The sequence below is a fragment of the Zeugodacus cucurbitae genome, chromosome 4, assembly GCF_028554725.1.
Source record: "Zeugodacus cucurbitae isolate PBARC_wt_2022May chromosome 4, idZeuCucr1.2, whole genome shotgun sequence".
NCBI classification, from domain to species: Eukaryota; Metazoa; Arthropoda; class Insecta; order Diptera; family Tephritidae; genus Zeugodacus; species Zeugodacus cucurbitae.
In genome coordinates this window covers 52299148-52318360 of record NC_071669.1, presented here as the reverse complement: position 1 = coordinate 52318360, position 19213 = coordinate 52299148, and the positions used below count along the sequence as shown (strand labels likewise).

Sequence of the window (19213 nt, the reverse complement as noted above, 5' to 3'; positions counted from 1 at the left end):
ACATTAGCAGCAACAGTATGTATGCATGTGTATATTCGTGGGTGTTGCACGAGTTGGAATTTCATTTTAGTTAGCATAAATTCATCTCGTTTTGCTCCGCCTTTTCATTTCGCGTCAATATCAACATGTCAGCAAGTTGCAAATTCCAAAGTAGATGCCAATAAAAATGAAACTGCTTGCAGTGCGGGTGTACGCGTGCTAGGGGGCAGGCGAAGGTGGTGAATTGGTGTTAGCAAGAGTTGGAAGTTCACATTGCTCACCTATTCGGTTTCCAGTTTCGAATAAAGCGCATACTTAAATCGACATTATCGGCAAAGGGGTCGTCGTCAGCTGCTTGGTTGCCGGCATGGCGTTGCTGCAGGATAAACAGCAAGTCAGCATCAGCAACTTTTAGATTATTTGCCAGTGTGTGTATGTGTGTGTTTTTTATATTCATTCTTCTGTATCACCTGTGCGGCGCTGCAAATCAATTGAATGAAAAGTGTAATATTTGCAAAAAATACAAAAAAAATATATGTTGAAGGATGTGTAAGGTAGTACAAAAGGGTGTATGCGCTCAGATAATGGGTGGTTATAGTCGTAGTAAACATGAAATACAAAGTCACAACACGTTCGCTGCAAATTCCTATGTCACACACAATGTACAACTCTAACTTATGCAAAGCAAATAATTTAATTTCACCCAGCATCGCTGACAAACATTTATAGAATGAGGCAATCGCATCAAGTAGAGAGAGTGGAGTGAGGGTTTGGTGATATGACAAAAATTTTTGCTGATTGATGAATTTTGTAGGCGAACGCAAAATTTTGTATTTTTCACACGCACAGCCGATCCTTTTTGGGGTATTGACATGGATATCGTCTGCCTACAAACCTATTTTTGTATACATGTGGGATTCCATGCATTTTTCGTACACTGCGCATAAGAATGTGTGCTGAAATCGTTCACCAATATAACCTTTCCCTTTCTGGTTAACTGTATTGTCTTTAATTTGATTTTCGAATTTCGCATTAAACATGAAATATCGCACGTGTCTCCTAGGCAGCAGCATATGTGTGCAATTACTGCGGACCTTTCTCATTTTGGCCTCTCTTAATTTCACACCATTTTCTATTGTGAAAATTTTTGTTATGCATTTTTCTTAATTCGTCTCTAAAAACCTATAGATGGAGTATATGGAAAATAAAAATAAATAAAATTTATCCTGTAGCTAGAGTCAGCATTATAATTTTCAAATGCATTGCCGACTAATAACTCTTTCTTATTCGAAATATTAGTCGTATTTTTCCAAATCTGTCCAACAGTTCAAATCAAATTGTTTTATAGCATAGCACTAGTCCTCAAATACCTTTACTGACATTAGCAAAAGAAAAGGGAAATTTTGAAAGTTTTCAAGTTTCCCTTAACAGTCTTCTTTAGTTCGACAATATTGGCTCAGTGGTGCTCAAACTTCTTTAACTTTCCAGAACTCTGCAAAGAAAGCCTCCTTGATGTTGATAACCTCCTCATTAAACTTAAATTTCTGCCCGCCTGGTGACCCTTTCAAGTTTGGAAACATATCAAACACATCAAACAGTGTCAGATCTGAAGAGTACAAGGGTTGGGACCAGCAGTTCGTACCCTACTTCGCCTAATTTAGCCATGACAACAGCTGAGACGTGATCCGTTGCGTTTTCTTTCGCAAAATGGGGCTCTTTTCGATATTAAATATTCCCAATTCTTCGGCATAGTAAGGCCCAATGATCGTTATGTCCTGCTCTGTTGTAGATGCGCGTATCCCTCCTTCTGGCAGTTTGGCGCCAATTGGTTATTCCAAGCGAAGCCAGGTCCCTCTCCACCTGGTCCTTCCATCGGAGTGGAGGTCTCCCTCTTCCTCGGCTTCCACCAGCGGGTACTGCATCGAATACTTTCAGAGCTGGAGCACTTTCATCCATTCGAACAACATGACCTAGCCAGCGTAGCCGCTGGTTTTTTATTCGCTGGACTATGTCTATGTCGTCGAATAACACATACAGCTCATCGTTCCATCGTCTGCGGTATTCGCCGTTACCAATGTTTAAGGGACCATAAATCTTCCGCAAAACCTTTCTCTCGAAAACTCCTAGTGCCGTCTCATCGGATGTTGACATCGTCCACGCTTCTGCACCGTAAAGTAGGACGGGAATGATGAGAGACTTGTAGAGTTTGGTTTTTGTTCGTCGAGAGAGGACTTTACTTTTCAATTGCCTACTTAGTCCATAGTACCACCTGTTGGCAAGAGTGATTCTGCGTTGGATTTCCAGGCTGACATTGTTATTGCTGTTAATGCTGGTTCCCAGGTAGATGAAATTATCTACAACTTCAAAGTTATGACTGTCAACAGTGACGTGGGAGCCAAGACGCGAATGCGCTGACTGTTTGTTTGACGACAGGAGATATTTCGTCTTGTCCTCGTTGTAGATGTCGATCACTCCTTGTAAATCCAAGAAAACCTTTCATTGTAGATAAGGTCTTCGCCTTCTACAGAGAAGTTTCACAGAGTGAAGTCCACTGCTTCGACTGTTCCATAGTCTTTGGTGTGTACCAGTGGATCCATGTTTACGTCAACGATCACGAAACAACGCAAAAACATCTTCTATTTACTCTACAAACAGCATCAACTGTGAAGTGATTTTATTGCTTCGGTTTTTTCCGAAGTGAGCAAACGTGACACTTATTGCACCGACTGCCCAGCAACAGTAAAACCTTGATCTGGGTACCAGGATACAAAGGTATACAAGTTAATGAAGTTGCGGACCAACTAGCAAAAAATGCCGTGGCTATCAGGGCGATAGCGGCGGAGCCCTTGTCCATAGAAGCCGTCTACAAGAAGAGGAAAGAGCAAGTAGGAACCGCTACTGACTGCATTTGCACCACATTCATTCATTCTTTACAAGATTCAAACAATTAATTGCGCTCCCTAGAAACAAGCTGAGACATCTAGTGATACTCTACACTGACCACTGCAGACTAAGGTGCCACTTGCACAAAGTGGAAATCTACTAGGCGGATCATTGCCCATTCTGAGATCTATTAGCGGAGACACCTGAGCACTTACTCCTTGACTGCCCGGCATTGCAAAAAAAAGGGGTCAGATAATTGGGGCTCTTTACACCTAAAGAGGTAATATCGCGTCCATTAGCCCTTTAACTCGTGTTAAGGGACCTTAGGTCGCAGTGTAATCCTCAATCTATAATCTAAACTCACTGATAGCCCAGTTTCAATGCAGGTTCTATCCCGAGCGGTATTTTGATATGCCTACCGTCTTAGTTATCTTGGTAAATTTCAATGGGCGCCCATACAAAATGATAACGTTTTCTTCATCGGAAAGTCAAGTACTATAGTATTATGAAATTTTAAATACTTTTGTACTATTTTTTGCACTTTTATTGTATTTATATATCTGTTCAAATAATTTATATAAAAGCACATAAAAATCCTCTGTTTGAAACGTCTCGAATGATATTTCTGAGATAATTTACTTTGTGGTCATATTACAAAGCGCTCGTTTACTTTCACTTCTCTTCGTTCTGTTTATTTAAACGTATTTGCTTATCATCCATCACAAAGCCACAAGACACTAGTGACTCTTGGCAGACAGATTACTTACAATATTATATATATACATATATATAGGTATGTATATCAAAAAATAACAAAAAATAAGCATTTATAAAGGAAATATTTTCTTATGAAGACGTATATCCCTCTCTCTCTATATATGTATATATATATATATAAATCATGCGGTAAATGATACTTTCTCAATAGAATTAACACAAAGAAAATTTAATTAATGTAAACACAGTTCACTACGAAGATTAGAGATAAAAACGGCGTAGTGGGATTTAGATATAAATATACGAGTGTTTATATTTATATACCTATATATATACATACCTATTTATAGAGAATGAAAGCATGTTGAAAAAATGCCACCTGTTTGTTCATATCTATGTATGTATGTATGTATGTATATATTTTTGGCGAATTTAAAAATAATTGAGCGTGACCTTGTGACCGTTAGCAATGAATGAATGCCTTCAAGCGACTACTCTCACGCCAATCAATTAACACACACACACATACTTCGCAACTTAATCAGAATATATGAATTTCGAAAAAACTCGGAATTATATAGATTGCCAAGCAAAAAAATACATGCCATTTATTTCATTTTTATATTTACTTTGTAGTCTTCTATTACTTTAATGAAATAAAAATTCCACGCACGCAGCGTGAAACGCATTTACTCATTCGCCACCAAAAGCACCCACAAGCGCCGAAATGTATGCAAGCAAATACGGCCTAAGGATGCGAAAACATCATCGAACACAGAGATACACACACACAAACACATACCAATGTCCATACGAACTTGTGTAAATATGTATACCAACCACATGCCAAAAATATTCATTGCACAGCGGGGCGTTTTTCGAAAAAAAAAGTGAAAGAAAAATATTTTTTAGCGAATATCACGCACTACTTCCTATTGACATGTTGCATGCGGCTTTTGTTTAACAAAAAAAAAAAAAACAAAAAAAAAAAAATAAAATAAATGAATCTGCGCAGGGGGAGGCGTAAACCCACTAAATAAATATCTCACCACTCGAAACAGAGCTTCAGCCGCCGGTTGCTATGCTCTATTTATGACCAAAAAAGCCGACTTGGAGCCACTCGAAAACTTTAAGAGGAATTTCTATGCAGAACGAGCGATGCGAAGAAACGGCACAGCCAATGATGCCACCACGCACACCAACAACACACATACCTACATCTATAAGTACATCCACAACGAGACCGTCTATGCAACACGACTTAATTAAGAACAAAGCAGCTTAGCAGTTGTTAAGATGTGGCCAACGCAAGAAATACAGAACAGCACACAAGCATACACCCACACACACTTACTTACTAGATGACGCTTAAGTAAAAGAAGTTATTCCAGCCGACGCGCTTGGAATAACAAAAATGAAATTTAATGAAATTTAAAGTAGAATTAGCAGTAGCAGCAGCAGCAGCAGCAATAGACTTCTAAGCACTCTTACTGCCACTGCAAAGTAATGTTCAGCTAAGAAAAGTCAGAAATTCACAAAAACAACAACAAGAGTTGGACTGTGGCAGCTTCCAAGACAGTACTAATACTAACTGCAAAATGTGCTTAGTTATATATGAAGGATATAGTAGCTTCAGTACAATTACAGTGCTTTCATAAATGTAGTTACTTTATATATATGTATATAGTATAACTCATTAAGTCGCACAGTGGGCTCATTCCATCGTCTGCGGTATTGCCGTTACCAATGTTTGAGGGATCGTAAATCTTCCGCAAAACCTTTCTCTCGAAAACTCCTAGTGTCGTCTCATCTGATGTTGACATCGTCCACGCTTCTGCACCATAAAGCAGGACGGGAATGTTGAGGGACTTGTAGAGTTTAGTTTTTGTTCGTCGAGAGAGGACTTTGCTTTTCAATTGCCTACTCAGTCCAAAGTAGCATCTGTTGGCAAGAGTGATTCTACGTTGGATTACGAGGCTAATTTATTATTGCTTTTAATACTGGTTCCCAAGTAGTACTGGTTCCCAGGTTATCTACAACTTCAAAATTATAACTGTCAAGAGTGACGTGGGAGCCAAGCCGCGAAAACTCTGACTGTTTGTTTGATGACAGGAATATTTCGTCTTGTTCCTCGTGTGTATCGATCCTCTTTTCACGGGTCTTCTCCAAGATTTGGGGCATGGTGAATATCTGGTCAGTTGTTGATTATCCAGGTATAAAGCCACACTGATAAGGTCCAATCAGTTTGTTGACGGTGGGCTTTAGTCTTTCACAAAGGTCCTTATAAGCGCTGTTAAGGCTTATATCACGATAAATGACACAGATTGTGGGGTCTACCTTTTTATGGATTGGGCAGAGTACACTTAGATTTCAACCGTAGGGCATGCTTTCTTCCGACCATATTCCGCAAAGAAGCTGATGCATGCACCTTATCAGCTCTTCGCCGCCGTATTTGAATAGCTCGGCCGGCAATCCATCGGCCCCCGCCGCCTTGTTGTTCAAGCGGGTAATTGCTATTCTAATTCCTTTATGGTCGGGCAATGGAACATTTTATTTTACATATTTAAGGGAAAGATAATTTCTGAGATTCGATTTGATTAAGACATACTTTTTATTTATTTCGGGATTCTGATATATATTATGTTCCATTTTGGATCTATAATCTATGGATCAAATACAATATTCCGGATCTTTATTATTACTTGTTGGGAAACAGTATTATTTGAACTCAAATGAGCAATAGTCAGTCAAGTTTTTAAGCCAGCAGCTTTTGAGAGTTTTCTAAAATATCGGGATCCTGAATATAAGAATTATAATCTCCGATATTTCTAATTCATTGAGAAAATTTGTTCCGATAGCATTTTCTAGTTGAAACTCAAATTAATTAATAATAATCATAAAGGCCTCTCACATAAAATCCCCCAGAAACGTACCCACAGTGCAACTTCATAATGAATTTATGAAATCCCCGCTTTGCACTTTATGAGCAAGCTAAGAACTAACACACACGCATAATATGCCTTGCAGAAAGACTGCGTGTGTGTGTTTGATTTTTGTGTCGCACCGCTAAGCTCTAAACTACACATTAATTTTATGAAGAATTTAAAATTATAAGTTAATACTTTAATCGGTGCTAAGCACGTAACGAGTTTAGTCTATTGTTTACAAAGGAACAATGCTGCTGCATTGATAAAATGCCGCTGCATTTGGGAAATGGCAGCAGACTGGCTGGAGAGCTTTTCACAATGCAATCTTTCAGGCTCTGCGCCAGACAGAGTATATTAAAAATTTGCAAGGCGAATGCAGTGATTACTTAGGAGACAGAGAATTTAATTAAAAATAATTACAATGGGACTTTTTTGAGCGCTAAGCGCTAATAAAGTAATTAAAGGTTTCAATGACCTACTGATAATTTGATATTGGATGTAGCAATTTTTGAAGGCTATGTACCTAGATAGTGAATATTTCTTGATTTTTCAGGAAGGTACAAACGTCTTCGGGTTCTACTAATAAAGTAAAAAAAGTAAGGGTAGTATCTCGAAATTACGATGACAAATGCTTCTGAGATGCTATATGAGACTATAAAGATATGAGATTACACCTATCTACGTCTTACATAATGTTTTACAAATTATTGTCACAACTAAAGAGTTTATGAAATAATCCAAAGAACTTCTAGGTTAACCTAAGACTTTAAAGCATCAAAATAATGATTTCTGTAGCCATTGAGTCAGGTAATTGATGATAATTTATTAAGCACAGCGGGACAATTAGACCTAGCCTCTCTTGAGGTAACTTCACCTTATATTTGCTGCTGTTTAATTAATTATAATAATTTTGAAAACGTATGAACAAAAATACTCCTTTTCAGCTCCCAAAACAGTTACGAAAATTCTTCGAAATATTGTGATTTAAGAAAAGTTCGATGGTAAAGAATCTCTGATTTATGAAAGTTAAGAGAGACTCCTCTCTCAGGTCTTATAGCTAACAAAACAGTATAACCATTGACAATGATCCTTACCCACTTAGTAATATCAAATTAGTAAGACTTAAGATCTTACCTTAAATTATGGAAACGGTCTAAAATGTTTTCGTCAATAATAATTCGGATTAATAATATTTTAATCGTGCTAATTTTATTTACATTTGATTTAATATTATTTTTTGAATTTGGAATATATCGCGCCTAAATGTAGGCAATATTTTACTTATATTTTTTTGTAAATCAATTTCTACAATACAAGTATTGATGGAATTAAGACAGAATACGGCAAAAGTACTAGTTCGCATTTCAAATGACCGAGCCCATTTTTTTCTTTTTCCTTTACATTCCGAAATCAAAACGTTGCCTACATTTAGGGAGTTGTACAAGAAGTTAAAAAAACAATAAGGAAATGATAACAGTAAGTTTCACTTGAAACTCATTCCCTATATGTAGTAGCAGTATCTTCTACTGCCATATGTTAGCTCCTGAGGGCTAAAAATAAATTTCATATTCTAAGTATACTTTTTAATGCCGCTAATTTATGGTACAAATATAAATAAACAGATACAAGGAATAACGAAGATTGCTAAACAAATAACAATTCTAAACAAGTAGCATAAGTTCTAAACTATTATTATTCAGTAAAAATAAGAGTAAAATGGCGTTAGCGTCACTCACCTAACGCACCACAAACATTGCATACTTTTAGGGCGGCAAGCAAGGATTTTCTGGCAAAACTTACTTTCTTTGTTGAATTTTCTCTTCGATGCCAACGCAAGTGGCAGTACAGCGAATAAAGAAAAAATAAAAATGAAGTCTAAGAGCACACACAGCAGTAAAAGAGCGCATCGCAAAGAGAGCGCAAACAAACACGAAATAATCCTTCGTTGCTAATTCGTTTATTGCCAGTGGACACGCTGCCCACACAACGTCAATGCCAATTTCATGCTGATTTCTTCGTACCTTACGCCACATTTATGCTCAGTTATACGCAATTCTCTTCACTGCAACGTTGTGAAGAATCAAAACAAGCGGATAAATTAAATATTCACGTAAAAATCAAATAAAAACTCAGATTAAACCATACATATTTATAGCTATAGAATTTGTTAATAAAATCAAAAAAATATATAGTTATAGAAAATATATATATTTTTTTACTAAACGCAAATAAAATATAACGGTAAATATTTGCAAAGCAAGTTAATTGTGCATAAGCAGCAGCTGCCAGTCGTTCAGCGGGTGAAACATACGATGTGCCTGTGCCATATGGTAAGCAATTCTTCAGACCGCATGTATGTATGGGTGGCTTTAAATTTTTCCTTGTCAACATATGTTAGAGAGACAACGAAGCACACACAGTGTTAGAACTAATATTTGTATGTGCGAGACATCCTTATGTGCCTCGGTGTGTGTGTGGCCTTATGTGCATAAGTGGGATTGTAAAGTGCCGGCCGTAAATCTTAAGCGAATTTCGTTTCTATTTTTGAAACTGAACTGAATGTGTGCGTAGTTTTGTATGTATGTGTATATGTGTACGTTAGTGTAAGCTCTTTCATAAAGAACCCTTCTGCACGCTACTGTAGATATGTGTGCGTCCATATGAGCTCCAGTTGCCCACATGTGTGTGCCTTGGTATTTTATTTGTGGCCATGATAGTGGTATGTTCGACTTGGATTTGGATTCAGCTTGTTTGTAAGAACATAACTGCTACATATATTCAACCGACGTCATAAAAGCCGATGATTTTTTGTTGTTTATTTTTGAGTGGGTACTTTTATGTTTGGCGAAGCCTTCTGAATTGATACAGTTCAGTCAATTATAAGATGTTTGAATTTTGTAGATATTTTTAGTTCTTTTACAAAGGAGTATACTATTTTCGAAGCAGCGATAGCCTTTTTATTGATTGATTATAATTGTCACGTCTATAAATGAAAAATAATGATTTTTAAATGATTTCCAAAGTTATATGCAATATTTACCTTCAAAAATATTATTCTAGAGGATCCAAATGAGACATTTTCGAACAATTAATGGAGCAAAATCTTGCATAAATCGTACAAAAGGGGTAATCAACGTGATTTATTCTTAAAATCATAATTTTAGACTTATTGTGGAATAGAGTTGCCATCTCGCGAGTAATAAATGAAAATATTGTAAAGAAATCTCCCAAATTTTAGTCGGAGGATTCTTGGAAATAAATAGGAATAGGAAGCTTAAAACTTACCAAGAAATCTAGTACCGTATTAATAATTTATATAAAATTATTTTTTTTTTAAATAGTAAACTTTGTTTTATCATGGAATAAAGCCTCGTCTTCTCTATGTTAGATATATCAATATGTGCTTCAGTACTGATAGGTCAAGCCTAGCGATATATATCAATATATGCCAGTTTTAGGTCTCTCTCTTGTGTTCAGAGTATAAGAAGAAACTATATACTCAACTGACTATCTTCAAATATAGCCCGAACTCAATATGTACAATAAGTGTTGATAAAAATGGTATTCAACACTAATAACAAACTCTAATTAGAGCATTTGTATAGGAATCGGGTAAAATCGGCAATGAATAGAAATAATTTCCTGTCCACATTATCATAATGAACCTCAGGAATTAAATGTAATCTATGAGAACGGCTTATAAAACATTTTCGTTTTCATAACGAATTCGAGAGCCCTTCAGTATTATGGTTTCGAATAGGTTTTAGAATATTTAGAAAGTTCAAAATTAAACGTCTTCTAACTAAATACAAGATTTTTAAAAAGAAGATTGTACCGTAAAACAATTAATATAAAAATACTTCATAAATTTTTAGATTTTTTAAAGAGGTTTACCAACAAAGCTCTTTAAAATACCCTCTTATAAGATGAACTTGTTACACATAATTATTTTTCGCGAAATTTGACAAGCTTATCAGATCATATATAAAGCAATATCGTAAAAAAATAATCACATAAAATTTTATCTTTGATTAGAACTAGATATGAACTTCATCTTCTAATTATCTAGATCTGAGAGTAGTTCAGGTTTAGTCAGAATTATGACATTATAAGACGTCAATTATCACTGATAAGGTCTTTGACATTTTAACAATTTGTTCGAGACGATATTAAAGAGATTAAAGTAATATTTTCTTTGTGCAATTTCTCCGTACCCACGAAGTCATTTTAACCGTCTGCTAGACTCGAAAGTGATCGGCAATTTAAAAAAAACCCAAGATGACAAGACCTTCTTTAACTTATTTTTCTTACACCGAGCAGTTCGCCCTCTTTCTGATAAAGAGCTGATACTTCATTCCATTATTTCCTATAAGAATAGTGAAATGCTTACATTTTTATTTAAACCAAATTCGAAGTCTGGTTAATTGACAACAATATATTAATCTACCTGTGTCATTACACATACTAACACTTAACTTCTTTCCAACGATTTCAACCTTGAAATTTGATTTTGTTTTTGATGTATTTCCTTTATTTAATTATTACTTCTGGCGACCCTATACTACAATATAACCCCTCATTCATATACATAACCATACATACATATATACTCGAACCGTGAATATTCCGAAAAAAACTAACTAAAAATAACCCCGCCTTGTATCGTTTGATAACTGACAAGAAAAAAAGCTACAATAATAATTACCATAGAAATTAGTGTCAAACATCGAGTGACGTCCGTTGTGCACCAACGCCAACGCAATCACAAACGCATACAAACACACAAACACACATAAACATACACATACATATACATGCATATATAATCTCATTTATAATACAAAAATGCATAACAACGATGAATGTTGTCTAGATAATATATGGATATTTAGCGAATGAGTGGAAACAATGGACACTGGCAACAAAAAAAAAAACAAATATTAATGTATTTTGCTATTCTCTTGGTAGCTGCAATGGAACAAAAGTGAAAACGAAAATGGCGTGAAAAGCGAATAAGCTAATATTTTCATTGAACAAAAAACTAATTTCCTCTTGACACTAACGCCATTGACAAGCTAATTTCATGCCACAACACACAGATTTGCCATTTTTGTTTTGTTCTTGGTTTAATGTTTTCGTGTATTTTTGTTGTCTATTTTTTTTTTGGCTATTTTCTTCCGAGGGGGATTATAATTTTTTATCAATATTTAGCAGTTCGCGATATGAGCACTGATAGTAGCTTGTTTATATGTCTTTGATTTTTGGGAACAAGTGATTTTTATTTTTTTTTGTTGTTTATACTTTTTTATATTTAAGAGAAATTTAATACACCTTTGACAGATTGGCTATACAACCTGATAAAATCCTATTTTCTTATTCCTAGAACTCCTTATTTGCTTCACAGATTTTTTGGCGTCAGATTTCAGATATTTCAAAGAGAGTGATATCTTTAGGGTATTCCAGTATAAGACGTATGTACGTATAACGGTAAAAAATAAGAAAAAAATAGTTGAGAAGGTTAAATGGTATTACTTTTCAAAAAACTCCACTTTATTCTACAACGTTGCCTACATTTAGGCTAATATTACATAATAAAAAACACGCCAGCTCACAAGTAAACTTCAATTCCCTTCAATAGAAAATGCCTTCTAAGAAAACATTCAATTGCATAACAATTTGAAGAGCTACTCTCGTCAGTACACCACAGTGTTATTCCTTTATGTCATCTAAAATTTTAATACCTTTTTTAATTAAGACCCCCAACAATGTCGCTGACATTTGACAAGCACAAAGCGTGAAGCATTGCAAAGCTCTCAGCACTTGTGGTTGTTATAAAAAGAAAGCAGTGGCGAAGTGGTTAAAGTTCTTAGAGAATTTAAAAAATATAATTTCTTATTTAAATAATTTTTTTTTCAAATTTTTTACGTAATTATCTTGTGCACTTGCTGCCACTCACATTCCTGCATCGCTGTCATCAAGTGTCATTTTCCTGCAATCCTTATACCTACTTGTGTTAACCAATATTTTCCGCATCCGTGCATGTCACCGTGTAATGCGCGGCATTTACCACACACCCCCACTCGAAAGCACACTTTGCGCTAATCCTCAGGTTTTCTTTCTGACTGTATTGAATTCCGCGTTCTTTTCTCTCGTTTTTCGAAATTCTTTTGCATTCTGCGGTTAAGTGTCAATGATTGTGCGCACACTAATCCAACAACAAGCACCTCGATCTATATGCATATACATATATTTATATATATATATATATATTTACAAATGACTGAACGAAATATATTGTGCTATATGTATTGGTATTGTAACGGTGACGAGTCGCGACGGTAGCCATTAGTAGCCAATTTTCTATCATTGCTTTCATCATCTTCCGGTCGGTTCCGGTGGAGCACTTACGCGTCCGTGATTATTTTCGCTAAAATGCGGGCATCCGTGCACTTACCCTATACAGCGCCCACGCGCAGGCACACAAACCAATATACATATATACATATCTATCAGTTATATACAAATATAAATCATTCCTTCAGTGCCTACTAGGCGTTGCCTCACCCTCCCCTGAATTGCGCGCCACCCTCGTTGACTTACTGCGCCGCAAAGCTCGTCGTCGGCCTATCAGTCAACAAAGTATGGTTTATTTTTATTTCTTTTTTCATTTCTAGTACGATTTGTTTGAGATATAACATTTATATGTATTTATGTACATATCCATTTATATTCGCTTCACTTTTGCTATTTCCCTTTTGATATGCCATTACGAGCAACAGGTTGCTGCTGTCGGCGCGGTTAGGGAAATAGGCGCCTCGAACTGCGATAAAGTGGGTAGTTTTCTTGCTTTAGCGCTCTCAATGGCGCTTTCCTAATCTTCACGTAGGACATTTCAGTCAATTTTTATAATTCTACATGGTTGCTGCCTCAGTATCTCGGTATATACAGTAAGTACCATTTTTACGCGTGAGCCTGCCACATTTGTGATGGTAAGTACATACATATTATAAAAGGTGGACATTCGGTTTGTGGGATTCATTTGACGCACTCATTTGCTAAATAACTATTGACCAGCGAAAGTAGACACGTACGCGGATAAAAGTGATAAGAGGAAATTAACTTAATATTGCGTGTAATTAAAGTGTGTTTTTATAAAGTAAAGTGAAGTGAAGTGTAGTGAAATAAACCTCATTCGAAAATAGTTGAATACATTGCAGTATGTTCGTCGTGTTTGCGGTGAATTTGTGCATATTTTGATAACTGTTGCATACTTTTAAGCGCCAAGCATACAATTTTGGCTTAACTGTGTAACAGCTGTTACTTTATATTATGAATTTTCTGTGTTTACTATTTAAAAAATGTAATTAATTTACAGTGAAGTAATCTTCAGTTAAAAATTCTGTGTGCTTTAACACCCAATCTTCAATATCGCTCTACTTCACTCCCCTGGTTTTATGAGTGATACTTGTAAATATATTTATTGAAATGTTTGTGAAGTCTCCAATATGTCCATAGCATTAAATTGTTCATATAATTGAAAATCGTATATAGATCTAAAGTGTACTAGCTTTTCCAGATGATTTAAGTCGTCTCTCATCCTTACTTGTACATAACACATAGAGGGAATTTGGTAGAATTGTAGAGATGGTCCAAAACAGACCTGGTTTTGAATTGTCTACTGATTTCAATGTAAAATTTTTTAAAGAGCAGCACTAAAGAACATGTTGGTCTCCCTAACTGCTGACATATTTAGATCTATCTAAAAATTGTCCACGTTATTTAGAGTATTAAAATTATATGGCTAGTATTTTCTGCCAAAATTAGTAAAACAATAATTTAGGAAACATACCGAACTCATAAAAAATTATTTCTTCAAATATATGTATTACATATGATATAAGTTCTTTGGTGAACTGTTTTAGTAAATTAATATCCAACTTAAAGCATAAAAAGGAAACGATGTGGAACAGAGCAAAAAATTCAGACGAGTGTTTTTTTATTATTAGGTCTACAACTTTGCTTCCGCCGTTTTCCAATAGATATCTCTAGGGTCAAGCATTGGTCGATTAAATCGATTTTTTTTATATCGATCTTGGACATTTGTGTCAACATTAACCCAATAAAATATTTGTAGAGTTCTGTTTGCATCTCAAACTTATTCTCAACTGAAAATGTCACTTTTTGAGCCGAATTCTCGACATTTTCAGGAAATTTTGCTTTTCCTTTTTAATTCCAAGAAAAGTGCGGCTGAGGCTCATCGAATGCTTTCGGATACGTACGGTGAGGCTGTCCTAAGTGCAAAAAGCCTTAAATTTCCAAAAATCGGCGGAAGCAAGGTTATAGACCTAATATTTGTGAAGATTTTATTTTGGGTTCAAACAAAATTTTGTCAAAACTTTCTTAAAGCAATGAATATGTATTATAAACCATCTGTTGTACAATATTCCATTCTAAATTTTACGTAAATCTCTTTTGTTTTTTTCTTTACAGGTAAGTGACTAATATAACTATATCTTAGTGGTTTATTTACGCGAAGTGACCATTTCCTTTGCGGAGTGGTAAGTTTTTAATCTTTTAAAACTTAAAATTTTGCCATAACAAAATTACATACATACATCATTTAACTATCTTAACTTCATATACACTTTAGAAAAAGTATCGAGATAAAATTTAAACGTCGAAACTTAGATTATGCAGAATTCTGTTATGGGATTGGTTGTTATCTATTCTTTCTATTTTCTCATTCAATAATATTTTCGAAAAGGTTTGCTTCAGATTATTATACCTATTACTCGAACTTTTGAATTGGAAATAGTATTATAAACTTCTATAACTCGAAGTTCTCCATAACTCGATTTTTTAATTGACACTAGAAGTCAAACTTCATACAAATTTTCTTCCATAAATCGAACTTTTCGACCAGGGCATATCAAGGAATAATTTTAAAGGAATACCTATATTTGTATGGAGGCGAACAAAAAATATGATATTACACTTATAAATTTCATAAATCGTGTAACAAAGACATAGGATACAGACGTCAAGAACCAAACAATAGCAAACTGCAACAAAGAGAAGCACAGAATACCTTTTTTAACGTTATTAAATAAAACTTTTTGCGAAGTAAATAACTAAAACTGTGTGTAAATCTTTATTTTACAGCTTTTAGAAAAATTTATATTTAAGGGGGTATTCTGGTCTAGACGCACGAATTTTAGACATTTTTTAAACTAAGATAAAAAAAATTAAAACCATTTTTACTATCCATTTTTTATAGGTTTTTTATTGACATTTTAATAATATAAAAAAATTGCAAGAAAAAAACCAAAATTCCTCGAGATACGGGCCGGTGGAGTGGGGGCTTCAAAAAACGGTGCGTCCTGGTTGACGTGATTTCAGCCCTTGTAAAGACCTAAAACACAAAAAACAAGAAGATTCTTCATTAGTAAGCATGTCGTCATCGGGTTGACCATTTTCAAAAACAAAAAAAAACATAACAAAATGGCGTCGACTTGAAAACAAAAATCGGCTGTATCTCCGAAAATAAGTCGAATTTTGAAAAATTCTTCCAAGGTCATATTTTTGAAAATCTAAACTTTCAAAATATGCAAAAAAAATCGATTTTTTCAAAATCCTAGACCAGAATACCCCCTTAATGAAAATTTCTATAACTCGAAGTCTCGCTAACTCGAAGTATTTTTTGTGGATTATGGTGATTCGAGTTAGAGAAGATCCACTGTAGTTAGGAAAGTTAAGAAAAGCGGCAGTTGTATAATCTTAACCTCCAACCTAATACCGGAAGCTTTATCCTAGGATACATACGACAAATATCATATACATTTTAAAGCATATCATTAAAAACCATTGTTGTTCGGGGTTTTGTTTAACATATGAGTCCTTGACACACACAACAGTAGATCTTCTTTCAATAGGGTACTAAAATATATGGCCCCTGTTAATCACCAACGCTTTTAAATTCTAAATTTTAGTAGGAAACAATAGTAGTTAAGTAAACCCCAAATAGTAGGTAAGCTGTTTTCAATACCAATTCATTTCGAGAATTATTGTTTTAAATGCTGAATTTTTTTGACAAGTTTTATTTCTGTGAGAAGTTCTGGAATTTCGAAAACACAGCTAAGATCTGAGGAGAATTAATTTTAGTTCAACCGGGAGTATCAAAGCTTACCAGAGCTTTTATATTACACAAACGTATTTGTATATATATATATACATATGAACATATATACCTATACATATATCCACTAAATAAATACATGTGTTGGCCATTCGGTAACAATATTGTCACCGCTCCTCACCCTTTCATACAATTTGTTCCACCCACCACCACTCTTGTTAACATGTCATCACTGCAGCGAAATTGTCAAAGTTTGATTTAATCTTTTTTTCTTTCTTTCTTCAATATTTTTCACATATTGGTCGACCACGTGCTGTACTCTCTCTGGATATTTGTAATAATATTGATTTTAGTGTGATTGTTATTTATTTTTCATCATAAAGGTTGCCGTATGTGTGCTAACAATTTCTGCCACCCGCTCCCCGCTCTTTTTCGCTTAATTCTTTTTATATATTTTTTGTGCTTTTGTAATTTTTTGTGCCAATAAATGGCGTCATATTATTGAAATCGTGTTTAACTTTTTACTTGAGCCTTTCATTTTTATTGCGCTGATTTCTCTCTTTTCTTTACTTTTCCGCACATTTTTGGCTTCTACACATTCTGCCGTGTAACCTAAAGTGCAATCTTTCTTACAGAATCTCAACAACTCACTTACACTTAGCCGTACAAATACACGTGTATACACGTATTCTCGCCTTAAGCGATACACATCGCCCTACGCATATGTGAAAGTTCATACGGAAATTGGATATGTGAAAGTTTTGCTTTTTCTTTAATTTCAATCGAAAGTTAGGTGCGCTTACTATGGCAGACCATAAAATTTCCACAAAAACCAAAAGTGGTAGTTCTGTGTAATAATTTCTACTGTTTGGACATACTTGTAGGAAGGATGTGAAATACATGTGTACAAAGAAAAGTACTGAACAATGTCAACTGCCGGTTGAATACATATGTATATTACTTTTGGCAATGAGTAAAACAGCTTGAGTATTTCGTACTGTAGTCTCAGAGTTCTACTTTAAAAAATTATTCTCATCTCATTTCAAGGCCTTTGTTACTAGGTAAAATAATCTCACCTTAAAAAAAAGTGTTGGAATAGGTGTCATATAGTGCCGTCATTACCTTCAATGAATATTTAGTATTTCCGCTCTCGTCCACCTCTATTATTCCTTCATGGGATTTTAGGTCCTAAATTTTGTTTGATTGGTCGATTATCCGAAATTAATTAAAGGTAAAGAACTTATCATCATGGAACAGCCTCTTGGATGAAGTTCTATAAACTGACATCGACATATTATGTTCTTTAAAAATATAAATTTCCTACATACTTTGTCGAAATTGTAAATTTTGAATTTAGATGCCTTAGACTGTCTGCCTCTCCAGGATTTCTAGATTCAGACCTCGTCATAAATTTATCAAATTGTAATTGACATTAACAGATCGCAAATCCTTTCAAATTACAAAGCTAAGGAATCGGAGTTGTGAATTTTTTTGGAAAAACAGAAGATCTCACTTAGACAGCCTGACGCTGTCCATTGTGATACCAATAAAACTCCCTGTGAATCAAAGACCTTTAAGATTCAGTAAAACGCTTGGAATCCGTTCAAAATTTCTTAAGACGGCTAATGTGGATTCTAGCCACTTCGCTAGGATCACCGAAAAAGGGCCTTCCGAGGTGTTTCAACCTCAGTCTGGCAAAAGTTGGACAATGAAGAAGGAAGTGCTTAGACATTCCACATCGCTTTCCTCCATACAGCTTTGGCAACTTGCATCTGCCACGATCCCACGCATGGGTACCCATTGGACAATGTCAAGTAAGTGCACCAATGATGGCACTGAGATGGACCTTGCCCAGAGAAAGCAGTTGAAAGGACCGCTTACGCTCCACAGAGGGCCGAAAGGACCTCGCCACTGCATAAGTTCTGGTGGACGAGCTCATGCGTAGTCTGCATGTCCAGCGCTCTTGCGCAGATGGACCATGGACTACCAACGCGCTCCCATTCCGACGTCAATGTAGCTAGGGTACCCTCCCTTGCATAATATTAGAAACTTCGAAATATAATACAGGAAGGGTATAGATTATGGATTTAGATTTAGACCTCGAGCAATTTCTTAATCCGTTATCTATACTCTTAAGGTTCTTACCTTATCTTTATCACAGAATTCTGTGATCTTTCTCTCTTTCTCTTTTAAATATAAAGTTAATATATAAAATAATATTTTAGAAACAGAATGTTGGCCGCTGTGGAGAGATAGTGTCCCATAAGAAGCTACAACAGTGCTAACAGTCCGTGCCAAGGACGTCGTTTTAAGTTTGAAATCCGAACTGTCAAATCTGACTCTGATTTCGAGAAAGTATTTTCAGAATTCTTAAAACAATGTGGAAATCTTCGAAACATGATACGAAATCGAAAGAGATTTTGAAAGAATTTTTTGAGAAATTTCACTGCGAACTCCTTTTAATAATGTAGAGATCGGAAATGAAAGAACAGCCGCAACTATAGCAATGACGATGACGAAGAAACCCATAAGAGATCGGCACTTTATTACGATTGCTCTAAATAAACTCAAG

General features: G+C 35.2%; 1 protein-coding gene across 9 annotated transcripts in view; it reads left to right on the top strand.

Moving 5' to 3' along the window:
- LOC105210377 (protein alan shepard) overlaps window positions 1-19213 on the top strand; it is a 547478-nt gene that overhangs the window by 399594 nt on the left and 128671 nt on the right. Inside the window, exon 1 of one of the 9 annotated variants that reach the window (XM_029039134.2) lies at window positions 8804-8836. The exons of the other annotated variants lie outside the window; for them this stretch is intronic. Coding sequence (XP_028894967.1) covers window positions 8819-8836 — 18 coding nt within the window. The 5' untranslated portion in view covers window positions 8804-8818. Of the gene's footprint in view, window positions 1-8803; window positions 8837-19213 lie in introns of those variants that run through there. 9 annotated transcript variants of the gene reach the window in all.